Genomic DNA, 21,682 nt, shown 5'->3' on the forward strand with positions numbered 1-21,682 from the left:
TTCCAGTACCCAGCTGACACCATACATAGTTATTACAGTGTTATTGACTGTATTCCCTATGCTATAGTTTACACACTATGACTATTTATAACTACCAATTTGTACTTCTTAATCCTTTCACCTTTTTCATCCAGTTTCCCTACTCCCTCCATCATTCTGTTCTCTGTAAATGTGAGTCTGTTTCAATTATGTTTTTTCATTTGTTTTGTTCTTTAGATTCCAGACACACGTGAAATCACGTGGTATTTGTCTTTCTCTGGCTGACTGGTTTTACTTAGCATTATACCCTCTAGGTCCATGCATGCTATTGTGAATGTGAAGATTTCATTCTTTTGCTGATACAGTGCTCTTAATGGCACTTATAAAATTTTTTCTTCCTTCATTTGTTCTCTTCACACAAAAAATATTGTCCTTGTTTGGTACTCATTTTCTTCCTGTTTTTATTGTCTTCATTGTTCTGCTCTGAACATTATTATTTTTCTGTTTTCCCTTACTAAAAATTCCTTTTTACGATTTAATTGTCCTGTGTCTTTTTTTTTTGTATTTTTCTGAAGCTGGAAACGGGGAGAGACAGTCAGACAGACTCCCGCATGCTCCGGACCGGGATCCACCGGCACGCCCACCGGGGGCGACGCTCTGCCCACCAGGGGACGATGCTCTGCCCCTCCGGGGCATCGCTCTGCCGAGACCAGAGCCACTCTAGCGCCTGGGCCAGAGGCCAAGGAGCCATCCCCAGCGCCCAGGCCATCTTTGCTCCAATGGAGCCTTGGCTGCAGGAGGGGAAGAGAGAGACAGAGAGGAAGGAGGGGGGGGGGGTGGAGAAGCAGATGGGCGCTTCTCCTGTGTGCCCTGGCCGGGAATCGAACCCGGGACTTCTGCACACCAGGCCAACGCTCTACCGCTGAGCCAACCGGCCAGGGCCTGTCCTGTGTCTTTTTTTGAGATTCATGAACTTGCTATTTAAACTTTCGTTTGCCCAATTTCTCTTAGAAAATGTATTTTTTCCTTTTGTCTTTTGAGCTAATATAATTTATATTAAAAAAAAGATGTCAGCCTGTTTATGATTTTGTGTTTTGCAGTATTTTAATTGCAGTTTTCCCATCCTGAGGAACTACTGAATTATTACTATGTATTTTTTTTGTTACTATGTATTTGATAAGCATAATTTTATGTATTCTATGTTTTAGTCTATTGAAGACAATGAAGTATATTTGCCTAACGATGAAATTTGGACCTATGATACTGATAGTGGCCTGTGGTAAGTAATTTTAAATTGCAGAATGCCAGTCTTAACACATGTTGTACATGTTTTCATAGACTCGGGAACTTAAGACCATACGTAGAGCCTACTGCAATATTTTTTTTTCTCCCTTTTCTTTCAGTGCTTTATTCTTTCTGCCTCCTCTTTCCCTTACTCCCTTCCTCTCTCCATGACTTGTCCTTTAGCATTTCTCCACATTCTAAGCTTGTCTCTAAAGAATTAATCTGCTAATTAATTCTCAATTCTGGTGACATATGTGAAGATTTTGTAAATTTTTTCCCCCAGTAAATTGAAAGATCATTACAGTAGATGCTCTTAACGTTTTTACAGTATTGGCTATTATGTTTGAATTGTAATCATCAATGACGGTTTCCATTTTAAGAGAAGTCACGGAGTTCAAAGGGAATTGAACTTGTGTTTCTGGAAAGTTATGAAATTCCATGTTGTTCTCACTGCAGGGCAATGCACCTCATGGAAGGAGAACTCCCCACCTCCATGTCAGGAAGTTGTGGTGTTTGCATGAATGGAAAGCTGTATGTTTTTGGAGGATACGATGACAAAGGATACAGCAATCGAGTAATATTTTCTTTCAGTTCAGAAGTGCAGCAAAATGTCTATTGTTTAGTGTATCAGTTCATCTTATAAGTTTACAGATATTTAAAAAAGAAGACACATGTAGAAAGTCTTGTGTTTATGATGTTAAAGTTTTAGAGTGAAGAAGCAGCTGCTGTGCTTTCTCTTCCTGTCTTTCTGCTACCCAAATAACCACATACTTACTTGATATTTATAGGCAGGAGAATGATGGAAAAACATCATTTCAGTATGTTTTAGATATGTCTTTTGCTTCTAAAGCATTGTCTCATTTTCTTTAACTCCCCAGTTAATATTTTTACCTTCTAAAAAGAGAAAAAAGTAATATAATTAATTTTTGGATCACATAATTCTCAGATATAGATTTGATTTTCTTCTTTAATCTTTTTTAATTGATTGTGTTGACATGGTTTCAAGTGTCCCATTCACTATAGCGCCGTCTGCACATTGGATTGTGGTAGACCCAGCAGCTCCCACTGTGTAGTCTTTTCACCGCAGCTCCTCCCCCCAACCTCCCTTCTCCACCTCCCTCCCCCTCTGACTATCGTTACCCTGTTGGCTGTTAGATTTAATTTTCTAATGCTCCATCTGTTAATGGTGTTCTCCTCTTTTAAAAGCTTTATTTTGTTAACCTGCGAACCAGAGATGGAATCTACGTTTGGGAAAAGATCACCAGCTTTGAAGGAAAAGCACCCACACCACGTGACAAACTTTCTTGCTGGGTATATAAAGACAGGTACGCAGTAAAATGATCTCATTGACCTCACTTACCTACAGCTTATAGCTTGTGGCCAAAATAGAAAAGACTTGAGAGTCTGAAGTTTTTCAACATAGAATTACAAACTTGGTTGTTGTTTTTTTCCATTTTTAAAAAAATTAAATTTAATGCAGTGACATTGATAAATCAGGGTACATATGTTGAGAGAAAACATCTCCAGATTATTTTGACATTTGATTATGCTGTATACCCCTAACCAAAGTCAAATTGTCTTCTGTCACCTTCTTTCTGGTTTTCTTTGAGCCCCTCCCCTCCCCCAACCCCCTCCCCTTCCTCGGCCCTCCCTCCCTCCCCCCAGCCCCCACCCCTGTAGCCATCACATTCTTGTTCATGTCTCTGAGTCTCATTTTTATGTTCCATCTATATATGGATTCATATAGTTCTTAGTTTTTTCTGATTTACTTATTTCACTTCGTATAATGTTATCAGGGTCCCTCAATGTTATTGTAAATGATCCAATGTCATCATTTCTTATGGCTGAGTAGTATTCCATAGTATATATGTACCAAAGCTTTTTAATCCACTTGTCCTCTGATGGACACTTGGGCTGTTTCCAGATCTTTGCTATTGTAAACAATGCTGCCACAAATATGGGGGTGCATTTCTCCTTTTGGAGCCGTTCTATGGTGTTCTTGGGGTGTATTCCTAACAGTAGTATAGCTGGGTCAAAAGGCAGTTTGATTTTCAATTTTTTGAGGAATCTCCATACTGTTTTCCACAGTGGCTGCACCAGTCTGCATTCCCACCAGCAGTGCAGGAGGGTTCCCTTTTCTCCACATCCTAGCCAGCACTCATTCTGTGTTGTTTTATTGATGAGCACCATTCTGACTGGTGTGAGATGGTATCTCATTGTGGTTTTAATTTGCATTTCTCTAATGATTAGTGATGTTCAGCATTTTTTCATATGCCTATTGGCCATTTGTATATCCTCTTTGGAGAAGTGTCTGTTCATTTCTTTTTCCCATTTTTGGATTGGATTGTTTGTCTTCCTGGTGTTGAGATTTACAAGTTCTTTATAAATTTTGGTTATTAACCCCTTATCAGACATATTGTCAAATGTGTTCTCCCATTGTGTAGTTTGTCTTTTTATTCTGTTCTTATTGTCTTTAGCTGTGCAAAAGCTTTTTAGTTTGATATAGTCCCATTTGTTTATCCTGTCTTTTATTTCACTTCCCCGTGGAGATAAATCAGCAAATATATTGCTGTGAGAGATGTCAGAGAGCTTACTGCCTATGCTTTCTTCTAAGATGCTTATGGTTTCACGGTCTACATTTAAGTCTTTTATCCATTTTGAGTTCATTTTTGTGAGTGGTGTAAGCTGGTGATCTAGTTTCATTTTTTTGCAGGTAGCTGTCCAATTTTCCCAACACCATTTGTTAAAGAAGCTGTCTTTACTCCATTGTATTTCCTTACCTCCTTTGTCAAATATCAGTTGTCCATAGAGCTGTGGGTTTATTTCTGGGTTTTCTGTTCTGTTCCATTGATCTATATGCCTGTTCTTATGCCAGTACCAGGCTGTTCTGAGTACAATGGCCTTGTAGTATAACTTGATATCAGGAAGTGTGATACCTCCCACTTTAGTCCTTTTTTTTAAGATTGCTGAGGCTATTCGTGTTCTTTTTTGGTTCCATATAAATTTTTGTAATATGTGACTTATTTTATTATTTTTTTTTTTCATTTTTCTGAAGCTGGAAACAGGGAGAGACAGTCAGACAGACTCCCGCATGCGCCCAACCGGGATCCATCCGGCACGCCCACCATGGGGCGACGCTCTGCCCACCAGGGGGCGATGCTCTGCCCATCCTGGGTGTCGCCATGTTGCGACCAGAGCCACTCTAGCGCCTGAGGCAGAGGCCACAGAGCCATCCCCAGTGCCCGGGCCATCTTTGCTCCAATGGAGCCTTGGCTGCGGGAGGGGAAGAGAGAGACAGAGAGGAAAGTGCGGCGGAGGGGTGGAGAAGCAAATGGGCGCTTCTCCTGTGTGCCCTGGCCGGGAATCGAACCTGGGTCCTCCGCACGCTAGGCCGACGCTCTACCGCTGAGCCAACCGGCCAGGGCGTGACTTATATTTTTGAAGTATGTCATTGGTATTTTAATTGGTATTGCATTGAATTTATAGATTGCTTTGGGTAATATAGACATTTTAATGATGTTTATTCTTCCTAACCATGAGCACAGTATATGCATCCACTTGTTTGTATCTTCCTTGATTTCTTTTATCAATGCTTTGTAATTTTCCAAGTACAAGTCTTTGGTCTTCTTGGTTAAGTTTACTCCTAAGTACTTTATTTTTTTGGTTGTAATAGTGAAGGGGATTGTTTCCTTAATTTCTCTTCCTGACTGTTCATTGTTGGCGTATAAAAATGCCTCTGATTTCTGAGTATTGATTTTATATCCTGCCACTTTGCTAAATTCATTTGTCAGGTCCAGTAGTTTTTTGACTGAGACTTTAGGGTTTTCTATATACAATATCATATCATCTGCAAATAATGATAGTTTTACTTCTTCTTTTTCAACTTGAATGCCTTTTAGTTCTTCTTCTTGTCTGATTGCTGTGGCTAGAACTTCCAGGACTATGTTAAATAAGAGTGGTGAAAGGGGGCACCCCTGCCTTGTTCCTAATCTTAAGGGGATTGCTTTTAATTTTTTTTTTTAATTTTTATTTTTGTATTTTTCTGAAGCTGGAAACAGGGAGAGATAGTCAGACAGACTCCCGCATGCGCCCGACCCGGATCCACCTGGCACGCCCACCAGGGGGCGACGCTCTGCCCACCAGGGGGTGATGCTCTGCCCCTCCGGGGCGTTGCTCTGTTGCAACCAGAGCCACTCTAGCTCCTGGGGCAGAGGCCAAGGAACCATCCCCAGCGCCTGGGCCATCTTTGCTCCAATGGAGCCTTGGATGCGGGAGGGGAAGAGAGAGACAGAGAAGAAGGATAGGGGGAGGGGTGGAAAAGCAGGTGGGCGCTTCTCCTGTGTGCCCTGGCCGGGAATCGAACCCGGGACTTCTGCACACCAGGCCGATGCTCTACCACTGAGCCAACCGGCCAGGGCCTGCTTTTAATTTTTGCCCATTGAATATGATGTTGGCTGTGGGTTTCTCATAGATGGCTTTTATCATGTTGAGGTATGTTCCCTGTATTCCCACTTTGCTGAGAGTTTTGATCATGAATGGGTGCTGGATTTTATCAAATGTTTTTTCTACATCTATTGAAATTATCATATGGTTTTTCTCCTTCTTTTTGTTTATGTGATGAATCACATTGATTGATTTGCGAATATTGTACCAGCCTTGCCTCCCCAGAATAAATCCCACTTGATCATGGTGTATGATTTTTCCACATATTGTTGGATCCGGCTTGCTAATATTTTGTTGAGGATTTTAGCATCTATATTCATCAGAGATATTGGCCAATAGGTTTCTTTCTTTGTGTTGTCTTTGCCTGGTTTTGGAATCAGAATTAAGCTCGCCTCATAAAAGGAGCTTGGAAGTCTTCCTTCCTCTTGAATTTTTTGAAATAGTTTGAGAAGGATAGGAGTTAGTTCTCTGAATATTTGGTAGAATTCAGTTGTGAAGCCATCAGGCCCCTGACTTTTCTTTGTTGGGAGTTTTTTTTTAATTTAATTTAATTTTATTTTATTTATTTATTCATTTTTAGAGAGGAGAGAGAGAGACAGAGGAAAGAGAGACAGAGAGAGAGAAGTAGGGGAGGAGCTGGAAGTATCAACTCCCATATGTGCCTTGACCAGGCGAGCCCAGAGTTTCGAACTGGCGACCTCAGCATTTCCAGGTCGACGCTTTATCCACTGCGCCACCACAGGTCAGGCTGTTGGGAGTTTTTTGATAAGTGTTTCGATCTCATTTGGTGTAATTGGTCTATTTAGGTTTTCTGATTCTTCCAGATTGATTTTTGGAAGGTTGTATGTTTCAAGGAATTTTTCCATTTCATCTAGGTTGTCTAGTTTTTTGGCATACAGTTCTTCATAGTATTTTTTTACAGTATTTTGTATTTCTGTTGTGTCAGTTATTTCTCCACTCTCATTTCTTTTTTTTTTTTTTTTTTTTTAAATAAATTTTTATTAATGGTAATGGGATGACATTAATAAATCAGGGTCCACTCTCATTTCTAATTTTATTTATTTGAGTCCTCTCTCTCTTTTTCTTGGTGATTCTAGTTAAAGGTTCATCAATCTTGTTTACCTTTTCAAAGAACCAGCTCCTGGTTTCGTTGATCCTCTGTATTGTTTCTTTAGCCTCTATATCATTTATTTCTTCTCTGATCTTTATTATTTCCTTCCTTCTACTACATTTGGGCTTTACTTGCTGTTCTTTTTCTAGTTCTTTTAGATGCAGGATTAAGTTGTTTATTTGAGCTATTTCTAGCTTCTTAAAGTGTCTGTAGTGCTATGAACTTCCCTCTCAGTACTGCTTTTGCTGTGTCCCATAAATTTTGAGTTCTTATATGCTCATTGTCATTCATTTCTAGGAATTTTTTTTCTTCTTTGATCTCATTTTTAATCCATTTGTTATTTAACAACCTGCTCTTTAGTTCCCATGTGTTTAAGACTTTTTGAGCTTTTTTGTTGTGGTTCATTTCTAGTTTCATGCCGTTGTGATCGGAGAAAGTGCTTGATATGATTTCAATCTTCTTAAATTTGTTGAGACCGCTTTTGTGCCCTAATATGTGGTCTATCCTAGAGAATGTACCATGAGCACTTGAAAAGAATGTATATTCTGCTGCTTTAGGGTGAAATGTTCTGAAGACATCTATTAAATCGAGTTGATCTAGTGTGTCCAATAAGTCTCCTGTTTCTTTGTTAATTTTCTTTCTTGAGGTTCTATCTAGTGATGTTAGTGGGGTATTGAAATCCCCTACTATTATAGTATTGCTGTTGATCTCGCCCTTTAAATCCATCAAAGTCTGCTTTATATATTTAGGTGCTCCTATATTAGGTGCATAGATATTTATAATAGTTATATCTTCCTGTTGGATTACTCCTTTTATCATTATGTAGTGGCCTTCTTTATCTCTTACTATATCCTTTGTTTTAAAGTCCAATTTGTCTGATATAAATATTGCTACCCCAGCTTTTTTTTTCATTTCCATTTGCATGAAATGTTTTTTTCCATCCTTTTACCTTCAATCTATGTGTATCTTTTGTTCTAAGGTATGTCTCTTATAGACAGCATATGTACGGGTCCTGTTTTCTTATCCTCACAGCTACCCTATGTCTTTTGATTGGATCATTTAATCCATTTACATTTATAGTTATTATTGATATGTAGTTGTTTATTGCCATTTTATTTTTTAAAGCTGTATTCCTTTTTGCTATATTCTTTTCCCACTTTGATCCATTTACAACAGGCCCCTTAACATTTCCTGCAGCATTGGTTTGGTTGTAATGAATTCCTTGAGTTGTTTTTTGTCTGGGAAGCTTTTTATTTCTTCTTCAATTTTAAACGATAGCCTTGCTGGATAAAGTAGTCTTGGTTGAAGGTTTTTGTTCTGTATTACTTTGAATATTTCTTGCCATTCCTTTCTGGCCTCAGGTGTTTAAGTTGGATGTCATCCTTATGGGGGCTCCTTTGTAGGTGGTAGCTTTTTTTTCTTTTGCAGCTTTTAATATTTTCTCTTTATCACTTAGCTTTCGTATTTTAATTATGATGTTTCTTGGTGTAGGTTTCTTTGGGTTTCTCTTTAATGGAGTCCTCTGTGCTTCTTGAACTTGTGAGAGTTTCTCCTGCATTAATTTAGGGGAGTTTTCAGCTATGATATTATTGAACACAGTCTCTATCCCTTGTTCTTTTTCTTCTTCTTCAGGAACCCCTATGATGCGGATGTTATTTCTCTTCATGTTGTCACAGAGCTCTCTAAGAGTTTTCTCAAACTTTTTGAGTCTCTTTTCTTTTTTCTTCTCTGCTTTCTTGCCTTCATTCAAGTTGTCCTTCAACTCGATGATTCGATCCTCAGCTTTATGCATCCTGTTTTTAATTCCTTCCATTGTGGTCTTTATTTCTGATATTGTATTTGTCATCTCCGACTGATTCTTTTTTAATATTTCAATATCCTTTTTTATACTTGCTATCTCTTTATTTAGGTGTTCATAATGACCATCCATTGTTGTTCTAAGATCTCTAAGTATCCTTACAATCATTATTTTGAACTCCGCATCTGGAAGTTTGATTATTTCCATATCACTCAGTTCATCTCCTGAAGGTTTCTCTTGTAGTTTTATTTGGATTGCACTTTTTTGTCTTCTCATTATCTGTGTTTGGGTGTTTTGTTTGTATTGTTGGTTGAGTCTAGGCTTGGTGTTGTCTGCCTCCAGTTTTCTTTTCTTTTTTGCATTTTTCCGAAGCTGGAAACGGGGAGGCCGTGAGACAGACTCCCGCATGTGCCCGACCGTGATCTACCCGGCATGCCCACCAGGGAGTGATGCTCTGCCCCTATGGGGTGTTGCTCCGTTGCATCCAGAGCCATTCCAGCACCTGAGACAGAGGCCTGAGAGCCACCCTCAGCGCCCAGGCTATCTTTGCTCCAATGGAGCCTTGGCTGTGGGAGGGGAAGAGAGAGACAGAGAGGAAGGAGAGGGGAAGGGGTGGAGAAGAAGATGGGCACTTCTCCTGTGTGCCCTGGCCGGGAATCGAACCCGGGACTCCTGCACACCAGTCCAACGCTCTACCACTGAGCCAACCAGCCAGGGACTGCCTCCAGTTTTCAATTGTGTTATTTCTAGGTCTTCTTGGGTTGGTATCGGCTATTATTTGTAATCCACTTTAGGATTTGGGCAGCTTTGAAGTCTTGATTTATTTGTTTTCCTAACAGGTGATAGTGTTGTTTACTGATCTCAGCAGGGGGCTTCCTTGAAACTGTATCCAGGAATGTGGTGGGTGTGACCTGAGACTCTGAAGGCCTCTTCCACCAACTAATCTCTCTAGGGGCAGTGTGTTTTCTCAGCTTCAGTAGGGGGAGGTTTATCTCAGATCTCCATGGAGACCTGAGTTACTGCCCCTCCTTCCCACTTCTTGTTTTCAGCTGTGTCTTGTTGTGCTGATTGGAGCTGCAGAGATGTCTGGAGATCTCTGATTCGGAAGCAATTCAGTACTGTTTTGTGGAGGGATCAGTCCCTCCTCCAGCTATGGCTGCCTCCAGCACAGATGAGTCAGCTTTTTTAGGTCGTCTCCTGCATTCCTTAGCCCCTCACAATCTGTCTCTCTCTCTCTCCTTTCCACTTGGGAGATAAGCTGGTCTTTTCAACACACCTCACTCCCTGGTCTCCAGGCAAGTGGCTGTGAGCAATATTTTCTGCTCTTTCCACTGGAGTCAGAGCCCCTCTGGGCTCTCAGCCTCACCCCCCCCCCCATTTCTTTTAGCACGGGAGATTCAAGCGCTCCCTACTAGGTTTGTTGTGGCTTCTTCTTTGCTCCTTGGTTTTTGAGAGCTGTTCTTGTAGTCCAGAGTTGATTTTTCACGCTGATTTTTCCTAAATTGATTTGTATTCCAGTTTGGTGGTGAGAGATGGGCGTCTGTGCGTCTGTCTACTCCGCTGCCATGTTCAGGTTCTCCTATAAACTTGTTTTGATGCTAATGGTAATAGCAGTTTTTTGTTTTTTATAAATAAATTTTTATTAATTTTAATAGGGTGACATCAATAAATCAGGGTACATATATTCAAAGAAAACATGTCCAGGTTATTTTGTCATTCAATTCTGTTGCATACCCATTACCCAAAGTCAGATTATCCTCCGTCACCTTCTATCTAGTTTTCTTTGTGTCCCTCCCCCTTCCCCTCCCCCTCTCCTTCCTTCCCTCCCCCCACCCCCCGTAACCACCACACTCTTGTCCATGTCTCTTAGTCTCCTTTTATGTCCCACCAATGTATGGAATCATGCAGTTCTTGTTTTTTTCTGATTTACTTATTTCACTCCGTATAATGTTATCAAGATCCCACCATTTTGTTATAAGTGATCCAATGTCATCATTTCTTATGGCTGAATAGTATACCATGGTGTATATGTGCCACATCTTCTTTATCCAGTCTTCTAGTTTTTCTTTATAGTGATTAAAGCCTTTAAGCAAACTCTTGGCCAATACAGCAAGAATCCATAAAAGAGTAGTGTCCTTAACATATTCACCAAGTCCAAATTGGCCCCAACACCATGCCAAATCCCTGAAAAATGTAACCAAACCCCAGTTCAGTCTGTTAGGAGCTGTCACAAGGAGCAGGAGTCCAGGAAAAGTCCACATCCAAGAAAAGTCCGCATGGCACTGGAATTGTTGTCACAATTCTATACTTTGCAGCTCATGTCCAAGTCCCAGTGACCGCTGCTTCTAGCTGGTAATGATTCAGGTAGACTGGAAAAGCCATCTGCAGCATGTGTGGAGATGGAGCTTCTGTTCTCCTCTGCCTGAAGAGATGAGACCAGGTTGCTTTTCCCTGGAGCTCTGTGACTGTGGCTTGGTAAAGAGAACCTTGGGATACACTTAGCTGGGTGGCAAAGGTAGATTCATAATAGAAGTTGGCATAAGGGAGAAAGAGAGCTCTAAATTAGGAGTAGGTCCCAGTCTGAAATATGAGTGGGGCATTGAGGTAGGAGGAATAAGGAAACACTATATATTAAACAAAGCAGCAGAAAATAGGACTATCAACATCCACAACAGAGATCTTCAAGGGAAGAATAAAAAACCTGACTATTCAGGCAAGACATAGTTAAGTGGCCCTTGTGCAAATGAGATCAGTTTACCTACTTCTTGGAAGAAATATCCTAGGCCCTTCCACAGTGTCGTAGATGGGGCTGACAGCCCTGGGCACCTTCAGCCTTCAGTGGCAAACCCCAGCATTTTGGGCAAGGTTAGGTCATAGGTGGCTGGAGCAGGGCTGGAAGAGACTGAACCCTCCTTTAGAGGAGCGAGGCGGAAGCCTACCCTCCAGTGTCCCTGTTTTCTCACAGCAGAGGCATGTAAGTCTGGCAGGCTTTAGCTCAATGACCTTCCTTTCCACTATTGAAGCAGGACCCAGATGGCATCCTATGAGATCTCTTTGGGGCGTTGGAGCCTTTAAGGGTGTATCCTAAAAGCTGGTAATTCCCCTGATCTCTATTGGGCTTTTCCTGCCTGTTGGTATCTTAAAAGCCATGCTCAGAAGATCTCGCTGAGGGGTTTGAGGATCCCCATTTGCCTATATAAATCTTTTCCATATATCTGGAGCTATTTGGAAAAAGACAAAACAGTTTTATTAGCTGGATTAAATAAAGAAGGTAGTGGTTTGCAGGAGAAAAAGATTTGGCATCTCCAATTCATCAGCATTCAAAAGAAATTAAAAAAATTTTAAAGTAGAGGCCTGACCTGTGGTGGCGCAGTGGATAAAGCGTCAACCTGGAAACACTGAGGTTGCCGGTTCAAAACCCTGGCTTGCCTGGTCAAGGCACATATGGGAGTTGATGTTTCCTGCTCCTCCCCCTTCTCTCTCTCTCTCTCTCTCCCCTCTCTAAAATGAAAAAAAAAAATTTTAAAGTAGAAAGTATGATATGGTAGACCATAGGAGTTCCAGGATATGACTCCCCCCTTTAAAATTTTTTTAAATTGACCTTAAAATATTTGCTGGGTACACTTTAATAATACCTTTTTTAAAAATTTTATTTTATTTATTCATTTTTAGAGAGGAGAGAGGGGGAGAGAGAGACAGGGGGGAGGAGCTGGAAGCATCAACTCCCATATGTGCCTTGACCAGGCAAGCCCAGGGTTTCGAACTGGCGACCTCAGCATTTCCAGGTCGACACTTTATCCACTGTGCCACCACAGGTCAGGCTAATAATACCTTGACTTTAAAGATTGTAAGAAAACACATAATTCGAGAGGTTTGACAAAATACAGTGAATGCTTTTGCTCCATATGCAGAAGCATTGTCAGTTTAACCAGTTTAGGAAATCCAATAATAGAACAATGAAGACAGACAATGAGCTATAACATGCTTAGCAGCCTCTCTGTTCTGACAGAGGTTACTATAAATCCAGAATATGTATCCACTGTAACGTGGACATAGGACTATTTGCCAAAAGAAGGTATATGAGTAACATCCATTTGCCAAAGTTGTCCTGGTAGGGGTCCTAGAGGGTTAACTCCAAATGAAGGGACAGATTGTAGTATAGGACCCCTTGGACAGGATTTCCCAATCTGCCATGCTGCTTCCCGAGAAAGTTGAAACTATTTACACAGGGCTGCAGCGTTCTGGTGATGAATAGTATGAGACTGAATTGCTCGATCTGTCATGGATGCTCCAAATAATTTTCTTTTGGGTAGCTGGATCAACAAGGGCTAAAGCACCAGGGAGCATGGAGTGAGCTCGAGTATGTCCTATAAAACATGGAACTCTATGTTGACATACAAGTCTTTGAAGGAGGAAGTGCTGAAATAGTTCATCAGCATTTGTCCCTAAGACCGCAGTCTTTATAGTGGAAACACCATAAGTAAATATTTGCTGTCTGTATATAGATTAAAGGGGGAATATGGGAAATGTTGAAAAGCCATGATAATGGCATATAATTCTAGTCTTTGAGCTGATTTTAAGTTGACAGTTTCAGTATAAAGTTGTCCATTGATTTGCAAGAGCGATTTGCCATTTAGTGGAAGTTTCCCAGAGCCATTGTTGTTGATCTTTTGTAAAAAGGAACAACAATAATTTTGAGGCTCAAAACCAATAAACTGTAAGGGTCACCTATGCCCCTTGATAATCCAGGAGGCAACAAGATCAAAATATGGAAGTGTATTTCATGGGCTATTAGATGGTTCAATGTGCCCAAGCTGTAGCTGCTCTTGTACCAATTGAGCAGCTGCCCTAAGTTTCTCCTGAGAAAGGGGCCGTTGGTCTACCCATACAGGATTATCTGATTTCCAAGTAATTGGTTCTACAAATGCATTATTGAGGTAGCAGGAGCTACCAAGGCCTCTATGCTAAATTTTGATATCCTAATCCACACCTTCTGGTATTGGGTGCCACATCTATGGGAGTTAGAATTCTCGCTGTTCTTTCTCTAGTCCATTGGTGGGCAAAAATCCCCGATCAAGCATCTGAGTACTGACTAAACCATTAGGACTGACAAGCAACGCTCCCATATTTTTCAAAACATCTGTACCCCACAAATTAACTGGCCATCCAGGGAGCACATAAGGCTTAAAAAATCCAGAATGACCTTCTTAATCTTCCCAATGTAGAAAACTAGAACTTTGTTGAGGGCATTTACTCTTCCCTATACCTTGTAATTCTGAGGCTGCTGCATGAGTGGGCCAGGAAGGAGGCCAATGTAGCTTAGCAATAACAGATACATCAGCTTCAGTATCTAAAAATCCTTTAAATTTTTTTTTAATTCATTTTAGAGAGGAAAGGGAGAGACAGAGGAGAGACAGAAGCGGGGGGGGGGGGGGAGGAGCTGGAAGCATCAACTCCCATATGTGCCTTGACCAGGCAAGTCCAGAGTTTCGAACCGGTGACCTCAGCATTTCCAGGTCAACGTTTTATCCACTGCGCCACCACAGGTCAGGCCTAAAATCCTTTAAATTTATGCTCATGTATTGTTAGTTTCATTTCAGGGCGTTCCTGACCTATTTTTTTAAAATCCAATTGGCAAAGTCAGAGGAGCCAAATCACCAATTTTCTTGGGGCCCCATTTGCAGGATGTGGCTTGAGAAGCAGAATTAGTATCCTTATACTATTCTTCTAACTGCCTGAATTAGCTGTGAGACAAATTCTTTTATTTAAAATTAATTTTAATGGGGTGACATTGATAAAATTGTCTTCTAACTGGTTTTCTTTGTGCCCCTCCCGTCACCCAACACCCTCCATCTCCTCCCCCCCACCCTGTAACCCCAACACTGTTGTCCATGTCTCTGAGTCTCATTTTTATGTCCCATTTATGTATGGAATCATATAGTTCTTAGTTTTTCTGATTTATTTATTTCGCTCAGTATAATGTTATCAAGGTCCATCCATGTTGTTGTAAAAGATCTGATGTCATCATTTCTTATGGCTGAGTGGTATCCCATAGTATATATATACCAAAACTTTTTACTCCACTCGTCCTCTGACGGACACTTGGGCTGTTTCCAGATCTTTGCTATTGTGAACAATGCTGCCATAAACATGGGGGTGCATTTCTTCTTTTCAAACAGTGCTATGGTGTTCTTGGGGTATATTCCTAACAGTGGTATAGCTGGGTCAAAAGGCAGTTCGACTTTTAATTTCTTGAGGAATCTCCATACTGTTTTCCACAGTGGCTGCACCAGTCTGCTTTCCCACCAGCAGTGCAGGAGGGTTCCCTTTGCTCCACATCCTAGCCAGCACTCATTCTGTGTTGTTTTATTGATGAGCGCCATTCTGGCTGGTGTGAGGTGATATCTCATTGTGGTTTTAATTTGCATTTCTCTAATGATTAGTAATGTTGAGCATTTTTTCATATGCCTATTGGCCATCTGTATATCCTCTTTGGAGAAGTGTCTATTCATTTCTTTTTCCCATTTTTGGATTGGATTGTTTGTCTTCCTGGTATTAAGTTTTACAAGTTCTTTATAAATTTTGGTTATTAACCCCTTATCAGACGCATTGTCAAATATATTCTCCCATTGTGTAGTTTGTCTTTTTATTCTGTTCTTATTGTCTTTAGCTGTGCAGAAGCTTTTTAGTTTGATATAGTCCCATTTGTTTATCGTCTTTTGTTTCACTTGCCCGTGGAGACAAATCAGCAAATATCTTGCTGTGAGAGATGTCAGAGAGCTTACTGCCTATATTTTCTTCTAAGATGCTTATGGTTTCATGCCTTACATTTAAGTCTTTTATCCATTTTGAGTTTATTTTTGTGAATGGTGTAAGTTGGTGATCTAGTTTCATTTATTTTCAGGTAGCTATCCAATTTTCCCAACACCATTTGTTGAAGAGGCTGTCTTTACTCCAATGTATGCTTTTACCTCCTTTGTCAAGTATCAGTTGTCCATAAAAGTGTGGGTTTATTTCTGGGTTCTCAGTTCTGTTCCATTGATCTATCTGCCTGTTCTTATGCCAGTACCAGGCTGTTTTGTATACAGTGGCCTTATAATATAACTTGATATCTGGAAGTGTGATACCTCCCGCTTTATTCTTCCTTTTCAAGATTGCTGAGGCTATTCGTGTTCTCTTTTGGTTCCATATACATTTTTGGAATATGTGTTCTATATCTTTGAAGTAAGTCATTGGTATTTTAATCGGTATTGCATTGAATTTATAAATTGCTTTGGGTAATATAGACATTTTAATGATATTTATTCTTCCTAACCATGAGCACGGTATATGCCTCCATTTGTTTATATCTTCCCTGATTATTTTTATCAATATTTTATAATTTTCTGAGTACAAGTCCTTAATCTCCCGGGTTAAATTTATTCCTAGGTACTTTATTTTTTTGGTTGCAATGGTAAAGCGGATTGATTCCTTAATTTCTCTTTTCTGACAGTTCATTGTTAGTGTATAAAAATGCCTCCGATTTCTGAGTATTGATTTTATATCCTGCCACCTTGCTGAATTCATTCATCAGGTCTAGTAGTTTTTTGACTGTGACTTTAGAGTTTTCTATATACAATATCATATCATCTGCAAATAATGATAGTTTTACTTCTTCTTTTCCAATTTGGATGCCTTTTATTTCTTTTTCTTGTCTGATTGCTGTGGCTAGGACTTCCATAACTATGTTGCATAAGAGTGGTGAAAGGGGGCACCCCTGCCTTGTTCCTGATCTTAAGGGGATTGCTTTTAATTTTTGCCCATTGAGTATGATATTGGCTGTGTGTTTGTCATAGATGGCCTTTACCATGTTGAGGTATGTTCCCTGTATTCCCAGTTTGCTGAGAGTTTTGATCATGAATGGGTGCTGGATTTTATCAAATGCTTTTTCTTCATCTATTGAAATTATTATGTGGTTTTTCTCCTTTCTTTTGTTTATGTGATGAATCACATTGATTGATTTGCGAATATTGTACCAGCCTTGCCTCCCAAGAATAAATCCCACTTGATCATGGTTTATGATTTTTTTCATATATTGCTGGATTCGATTTGCTAATATTTTGTTGAGGATTTTTGCATCTAAATTCATCAGGGATATTTGCCTATAATTTTCTTTTTTTGTGTTGTCTTTGCCTGGTTTTGGAATCAGAATTATGCTTGCCTCATAAAAGGAGCTTGGAAGTTTTCCATCCTCTTGAATTTTTTGAAATAGCTTGGGAAGGATAGGAGTTGGTTCTTTTTTGAATATTTGTAGAATTCACTTGTGAAGCCATCAGGCCCCAGACTTTTCTTTTTTGGGAGTTTTTTTTTTTTTTTTTTATGGGAGTGAGCATCTTTTTTTTTTTTTTTTTTTTTTTTTACAGAGGCAGAGATAGACAGGGACAGACAGACATGAATGGAGAGAGATGAGAAGCATCAATCATCAGTTTCTCGTTGCGCGTTGCGACTTCTTAGTTGTTCATTGATTGCTTTCTCACATGTGCCTTCACCGTGGGCCTTCAGCAGACCGAGTAACCCCCTGATGGAGCCAGTGACCTTGGGTCCAAGCTGGTGAGCTCTTTGCTCAAGCCAGATGAGCCCGCGCTCAAGCTGGCGACCTTGGGGTTCTCGAACCTGGGTCATTCCGCATCCCAGTCCGACGCTCTATCCACTGCGCCACCACCTGGTCAGGCTTTTTTGGGGGGTTTTTGATAACTGTTTCAATCTTATTTGGTGTAATTGGTCTATTTAGGTTTTCTGATTCTTCCAGATTGATTTTTGGAAGATTATATGTTTCAAGGAATTTGTCCATTTCATCTAAGTTGTCTAGTTTTTTTGCGTACAGTTCTTCATAGTATTTTCTTACAATATTTTGTATTTCTGTTGTGTCAGTTGTTATTTCTCCACTCTCATTTCTAATTTTATTTATTTGAGTCCTCTCTCTCTTTATTTTGGTGAGTCTAGTTAAAGGTTCATCGATCTTGGTTATCTTTTCAAAGAACCAGCTCCTGGTTTCATTGATCCTCTCTATTGTTTCTTTAGGCTCTATATCATTTATTTCTGCTCTGATCTTTATTATTTCCTTCCTTCTACTAGCTCTGGGCTTTACTTGCTGTTCTTTTTATAGTTCTTTAAGATGTAGGGTCAAGTTGTTTATTTGAGCTTTTTCTAGCTTCTTGAGGTATGCCTGTAATGCTATAAACTTCCCTCTCAGGACTGCTTTTGCTGTGTCCCATAAATTTTGAGTTGATGTATGCTCATTATCATTTGTTTCTAGGAATTTTTAAATTTCTTCTTTGATATCATTGTTTACCCATTCATTATTTAATAACATGCTATTTAGTTTTCAGGTGTTTGAGTATTTTTCAGTTTTTCTGTTGTGGTTGATTTCTAGTTTAATACCATTTTGATCAGAGACAGTCCTTGATATGATTTTAATCTTTTTAAATTTGTTGAGACCGCTTTTGTGCCCTAACATGCGGTCTATTCTAGAGAATGTACCATGAGCGCTTGAAAAGAATGTATATTCTGCTGTTTTAGGGTGAAAAGTTCTGAAGATACTATTAAATCGAGGTGATCTAATATGTCCTTTAAGTCTACTTTTTATTTGTTAATTTTCTTTCTTGAGGATCTATCTAATGATGTTAATGGGATATTGAAATCTTCTACTATTATAGTATGCTGTTGATCTTGCCCTTTAAATCCATCAAAGTCTGCTTTATATATTTAGGTGCTCCTATATTAGGTGCGTAGATATTTATAACGGTTATATCTTCCTTTTGGATTGCTCCCTTTATCATTATGTAGTGACCTTCTTTATCTCTAACTATAGTCTTTGTTTTAAAGTCCATTTTGTCTGATATAAGTATCTCTACCCCATCTTTTTTTTCATTTCCATTTGCGTGAAATATTTTTTTCCATCCCTTTATCTTCAGTCTATGTGCATCTTTTGATTTAAGGTGTGTCTCTTGTAGACAGCATATGTATGGATCCTGTTTTCTTATCCACGCAGCTACCCTATGTCTTTTGATTGGATCATTTAATCCATTTACATTTAAAGTTATTATTGATATGTAGTTGTTTATTGCCATTTTATTCTTTAAAACTGTACTCCTCTTTTGTTATATTCTTTTCCTCCTTTGATCTGTTTACAACAGGTCTCAGCATTTCTTGCAGCCTTGGTTTGGTTGTAGTGAATTGCTTGAGGTTTTTTTGTTTTGTTTTTTTTACTGTAAAGCTTTTTATTTCTCTTTCAATTTTAAATGATAGCCTTGCTGGATAAAGTAGTCTTGGTTGTAGGCTCTTGTTCTGCATTACTTTGAATATTTCTTGCCATTCCCTTCTGGCCTCAAGTGTTTCTGTTGAGAATTCAGAAGTTATCCTTATGGGGGCTCCTTTTTAGTTGATAGTCTTTTTTTCTCTAGCAGCTTTTAATATTTTCTCTTTATCACTTAGCTTTGGTATTTTAATTATGGTATGTCTTGGTGTTGATTTCTTTGGATTTCTTCTTAATGGAGTTCTCTGTGCTTCCTGAACATGTGAGATGTTTTTCTGCCTTAATTGAGGGAAGTTTTCAGCTATGATATGCTTGAACAAAATCTCTATCTCTTGTTCTTTCTCTTCTTCAAGAACCCCTATGATATGGATGTTATTTCTCTTCATGTTGTCGCAGAGCTGTCTTAGAGTTTTCTTAGACTTTTTGAGTCTCTTTTCTTTTTTCTGCTCTGCTTCCGTGCCTTTATTTATCATGTCCTCTAGGTTGCTGATCGATTCTCCGCTTCATCGATCCTGCTTTTAATTCCTTCCATTGTGTTTATTTCAGATATTGTATTTGTCATTTCTGACTGATTCTTTTTTATTATTTCAGTGTCCTATTTTATATTTGCTGTCTCTTTATTTATGTGTTCGTAAAGACCATGTATTGTTGTTGTAATATCTTTGAGCATCCTAACAATCGTTATTTTATACTCTGCATCTGGTAATTTGGTTATATCTGATTCATTTAGGTCCTTTTCTGGGGATTTCTCTTGGTTCATTTTTGTTGCATTTTTTTGCCTTCACATTTTCTCTGTGGAAAAGAAGAGTTTGGCCACTGGAGTCTACTGGGTATGGCCTTTGTTCCCTAGGTATGGTCTGTCTGCAGGCCTGCCATCCCCTCTTCTGTTGCTGCCTAGTGTTTTTGGGTTTGGGCGTTGCCGGTGCCTGCCCATTGGGGCTGTTGCTGTGGTTTCCACCTCTCCTTCACGGGAGTGGCTGTGATCACGTGCTCAGGTCCACAAGCCTTGGTGGCCTTGGCCTTTGCCTTGCCCCCGTGGGTGGTGTTATGCTTGGCCCTGAGGGCAATGGGGAGCACCTTTGCTCAGCTGCGGGTTTCTGCCTGTTTCTGGGCTTTTGCTCTGCCCTTGCAGGAGGAGCCTGCTTGTGGAATGGCTGCTAGCCTTGGCTCTACCGGCTGGGCAGGACTGTGTGCCCACACTCAGCTCAGTAGTGAAACTCCGCCTATTTTGGGCTTTTGGCTCCGCCCCTGAAGGAGAAGCTGGCTCCCAAGTCAGGCCACAAGCTTCAATTCGTGGGCGGGGCAAGGCTGTGGTCCTACGCTCTTGCTCAAGGGCTGGTCTCCACTTCTTCTGGAGTTCCTGCCCTTCTCCCACAGGCTGGATTACAGGCAGCCCGCAGCTGGGCTTTACCGCTTTTGTACGCCTACTCCTCCCCAGCCGGGCAAGGCTGAACTCACATGTGAGCCCAGTGGCAACCAGCAGGCTTCCGCCCCTGCTGACAGAACCGCGCCTCTGCGTCCTGCCGCTGCCTGTCCTCCGGCGAGCCCTCAGCCATGTGGGGTGCGGGTGCTGCAGCTCAGACCCTAACACTCACTACTGTAGACCCGAAAGCTCCCTCCTTCTAAGCGACTCTGCTCTGAGTGCCGCCGGGGGGCTTGTTTGGCTGCTCTCCTGCTTCCCTTTGCTGGTATTGCTATTTCCAGGGGAAATATTCACTTCACATTTGGGGAGTGACTCGTCCCAGGGGTTAGGGTGGCTGTCTCCTAAAATGTTTCTCCCTGTGCCTCCTAGATTACACTCTCTTCCTGTTACTCTGGTACTCTCCTCTCTCCCTGTCCCCCAGAGCCCCAGGTGAGTGGTTGTGAGAGAGGTGTTCTGCGCGGTCCCTTTAAGAAGAATCCTGGGTCTGAGAAATCAGTCTCTTTCTCACAAACAGTATCCTGACTTGATTCTAGCTAACTACTGTCCTTATGCCTCTTCTGGGCTCTGGAGCCTGCAGGCTTTTTTCGTGGGGCTCAGGACCCTCCCCTCTCTGCTAAACTCATTTCCCGCCTCGCAAGTCTCTCCCAGTTGCCGTTCACTCCAGGGAGCTGGGCAGCCCTCTCCGCAATTCTGTTTTTTCTACCAGTCTCGGTGTGACTTCTTCACTGTTCCTTGATTGAAGAGTCCTCTTAGTTTAGTCCAAAGTTGGTTTTTCCAGATGATAGTTCTTAAAATTATTTTGTAATCCACTTTGGTTCTGGAAGGCGGATGTTGGTACATTCGCCTACTCCAGCGCCATCTTTTCTTCTCCGGTAATAGCAGTTTTAAACCCTGGAACAGCTAAGTTATAAAAATAAACACATGGAAGCATCTTTTTTTTTTTTAACAAGGAACTTTATATTTTTTAAGAAGGTAAAGGGATTAGCAACTGTTTGTTTTTTAAATTAATTTTCTTAGTTAAATTTTCTAGATAATTAATACATTCATGGTTCAAAACCACGTTAAAATACAGTGACAGCTCTGGCTCCCGCTCCCATCCCTGCTCCCTACCCACAGATAGCTACTTCTATTGATGTCTTTTGTATTCTTAAGACAATGGTTCCCAAATTGTCTGCCATTGGAACTACCTGAGGATCTTTTAAAAATTATAAAGCCCAGGTCCTGGCCAGTTAGCTTACTCGGTTATGAGTGGCGTCCCGAAACAACAAGATTGAGGGCTCGATCCCCAGTCAGGGCACACAGGGGAACCAACCAAAGAATGCACCACTGAGTGGAACAACAAATGAATGC

General features: G+C 40.5%; 1 protein-coding gene across 3 annotated transcripts in view; it reads left to right on the forward strand.

Moving 5' to 3' along the window:
• KLHDC1 (kelch domain containing 1) overlaps positions 1–21,682 on the forward strand; it is an 86,336-nt gene that overhangs the window by 22,917 nt on the left and 41,737 nt on the right. For all 3 annotated transcript variants that reach the window (XM_066388366.1, XM_066388365.1, XM_066388367.1), the window contains exons 2-4: positions 1,188–1,258; positions 1,720–1,837; positions 2,470–2,588. In XM_066388366.1, coding sequence (XP_066244463.1) covers positions 1,188–1,258; positions 1,720–1,837; positions 2,470–2,588 — 308 coding nt within the window. The remainder of the gene's footprint in view (positions 1–1,187; positions 1,259–1,719; positions 1,838–2,469; positions 2,589–21,682) is intronic.

Source organism: Saccopteryx leptura, chromosome 6, assembly GCF_036850995.1.
Source record: "Saccopteryx leptura isolate mSacLep1 chromosome 6, mSacLep1_pri_phased_curated, whole genome shotgun sequence".
NCBI lineage: Eukaryota > Metazoa > Chordata > Mammalia > Chiroptera > Emballonuridae > Saccopteryx > Saccopteryx leptura.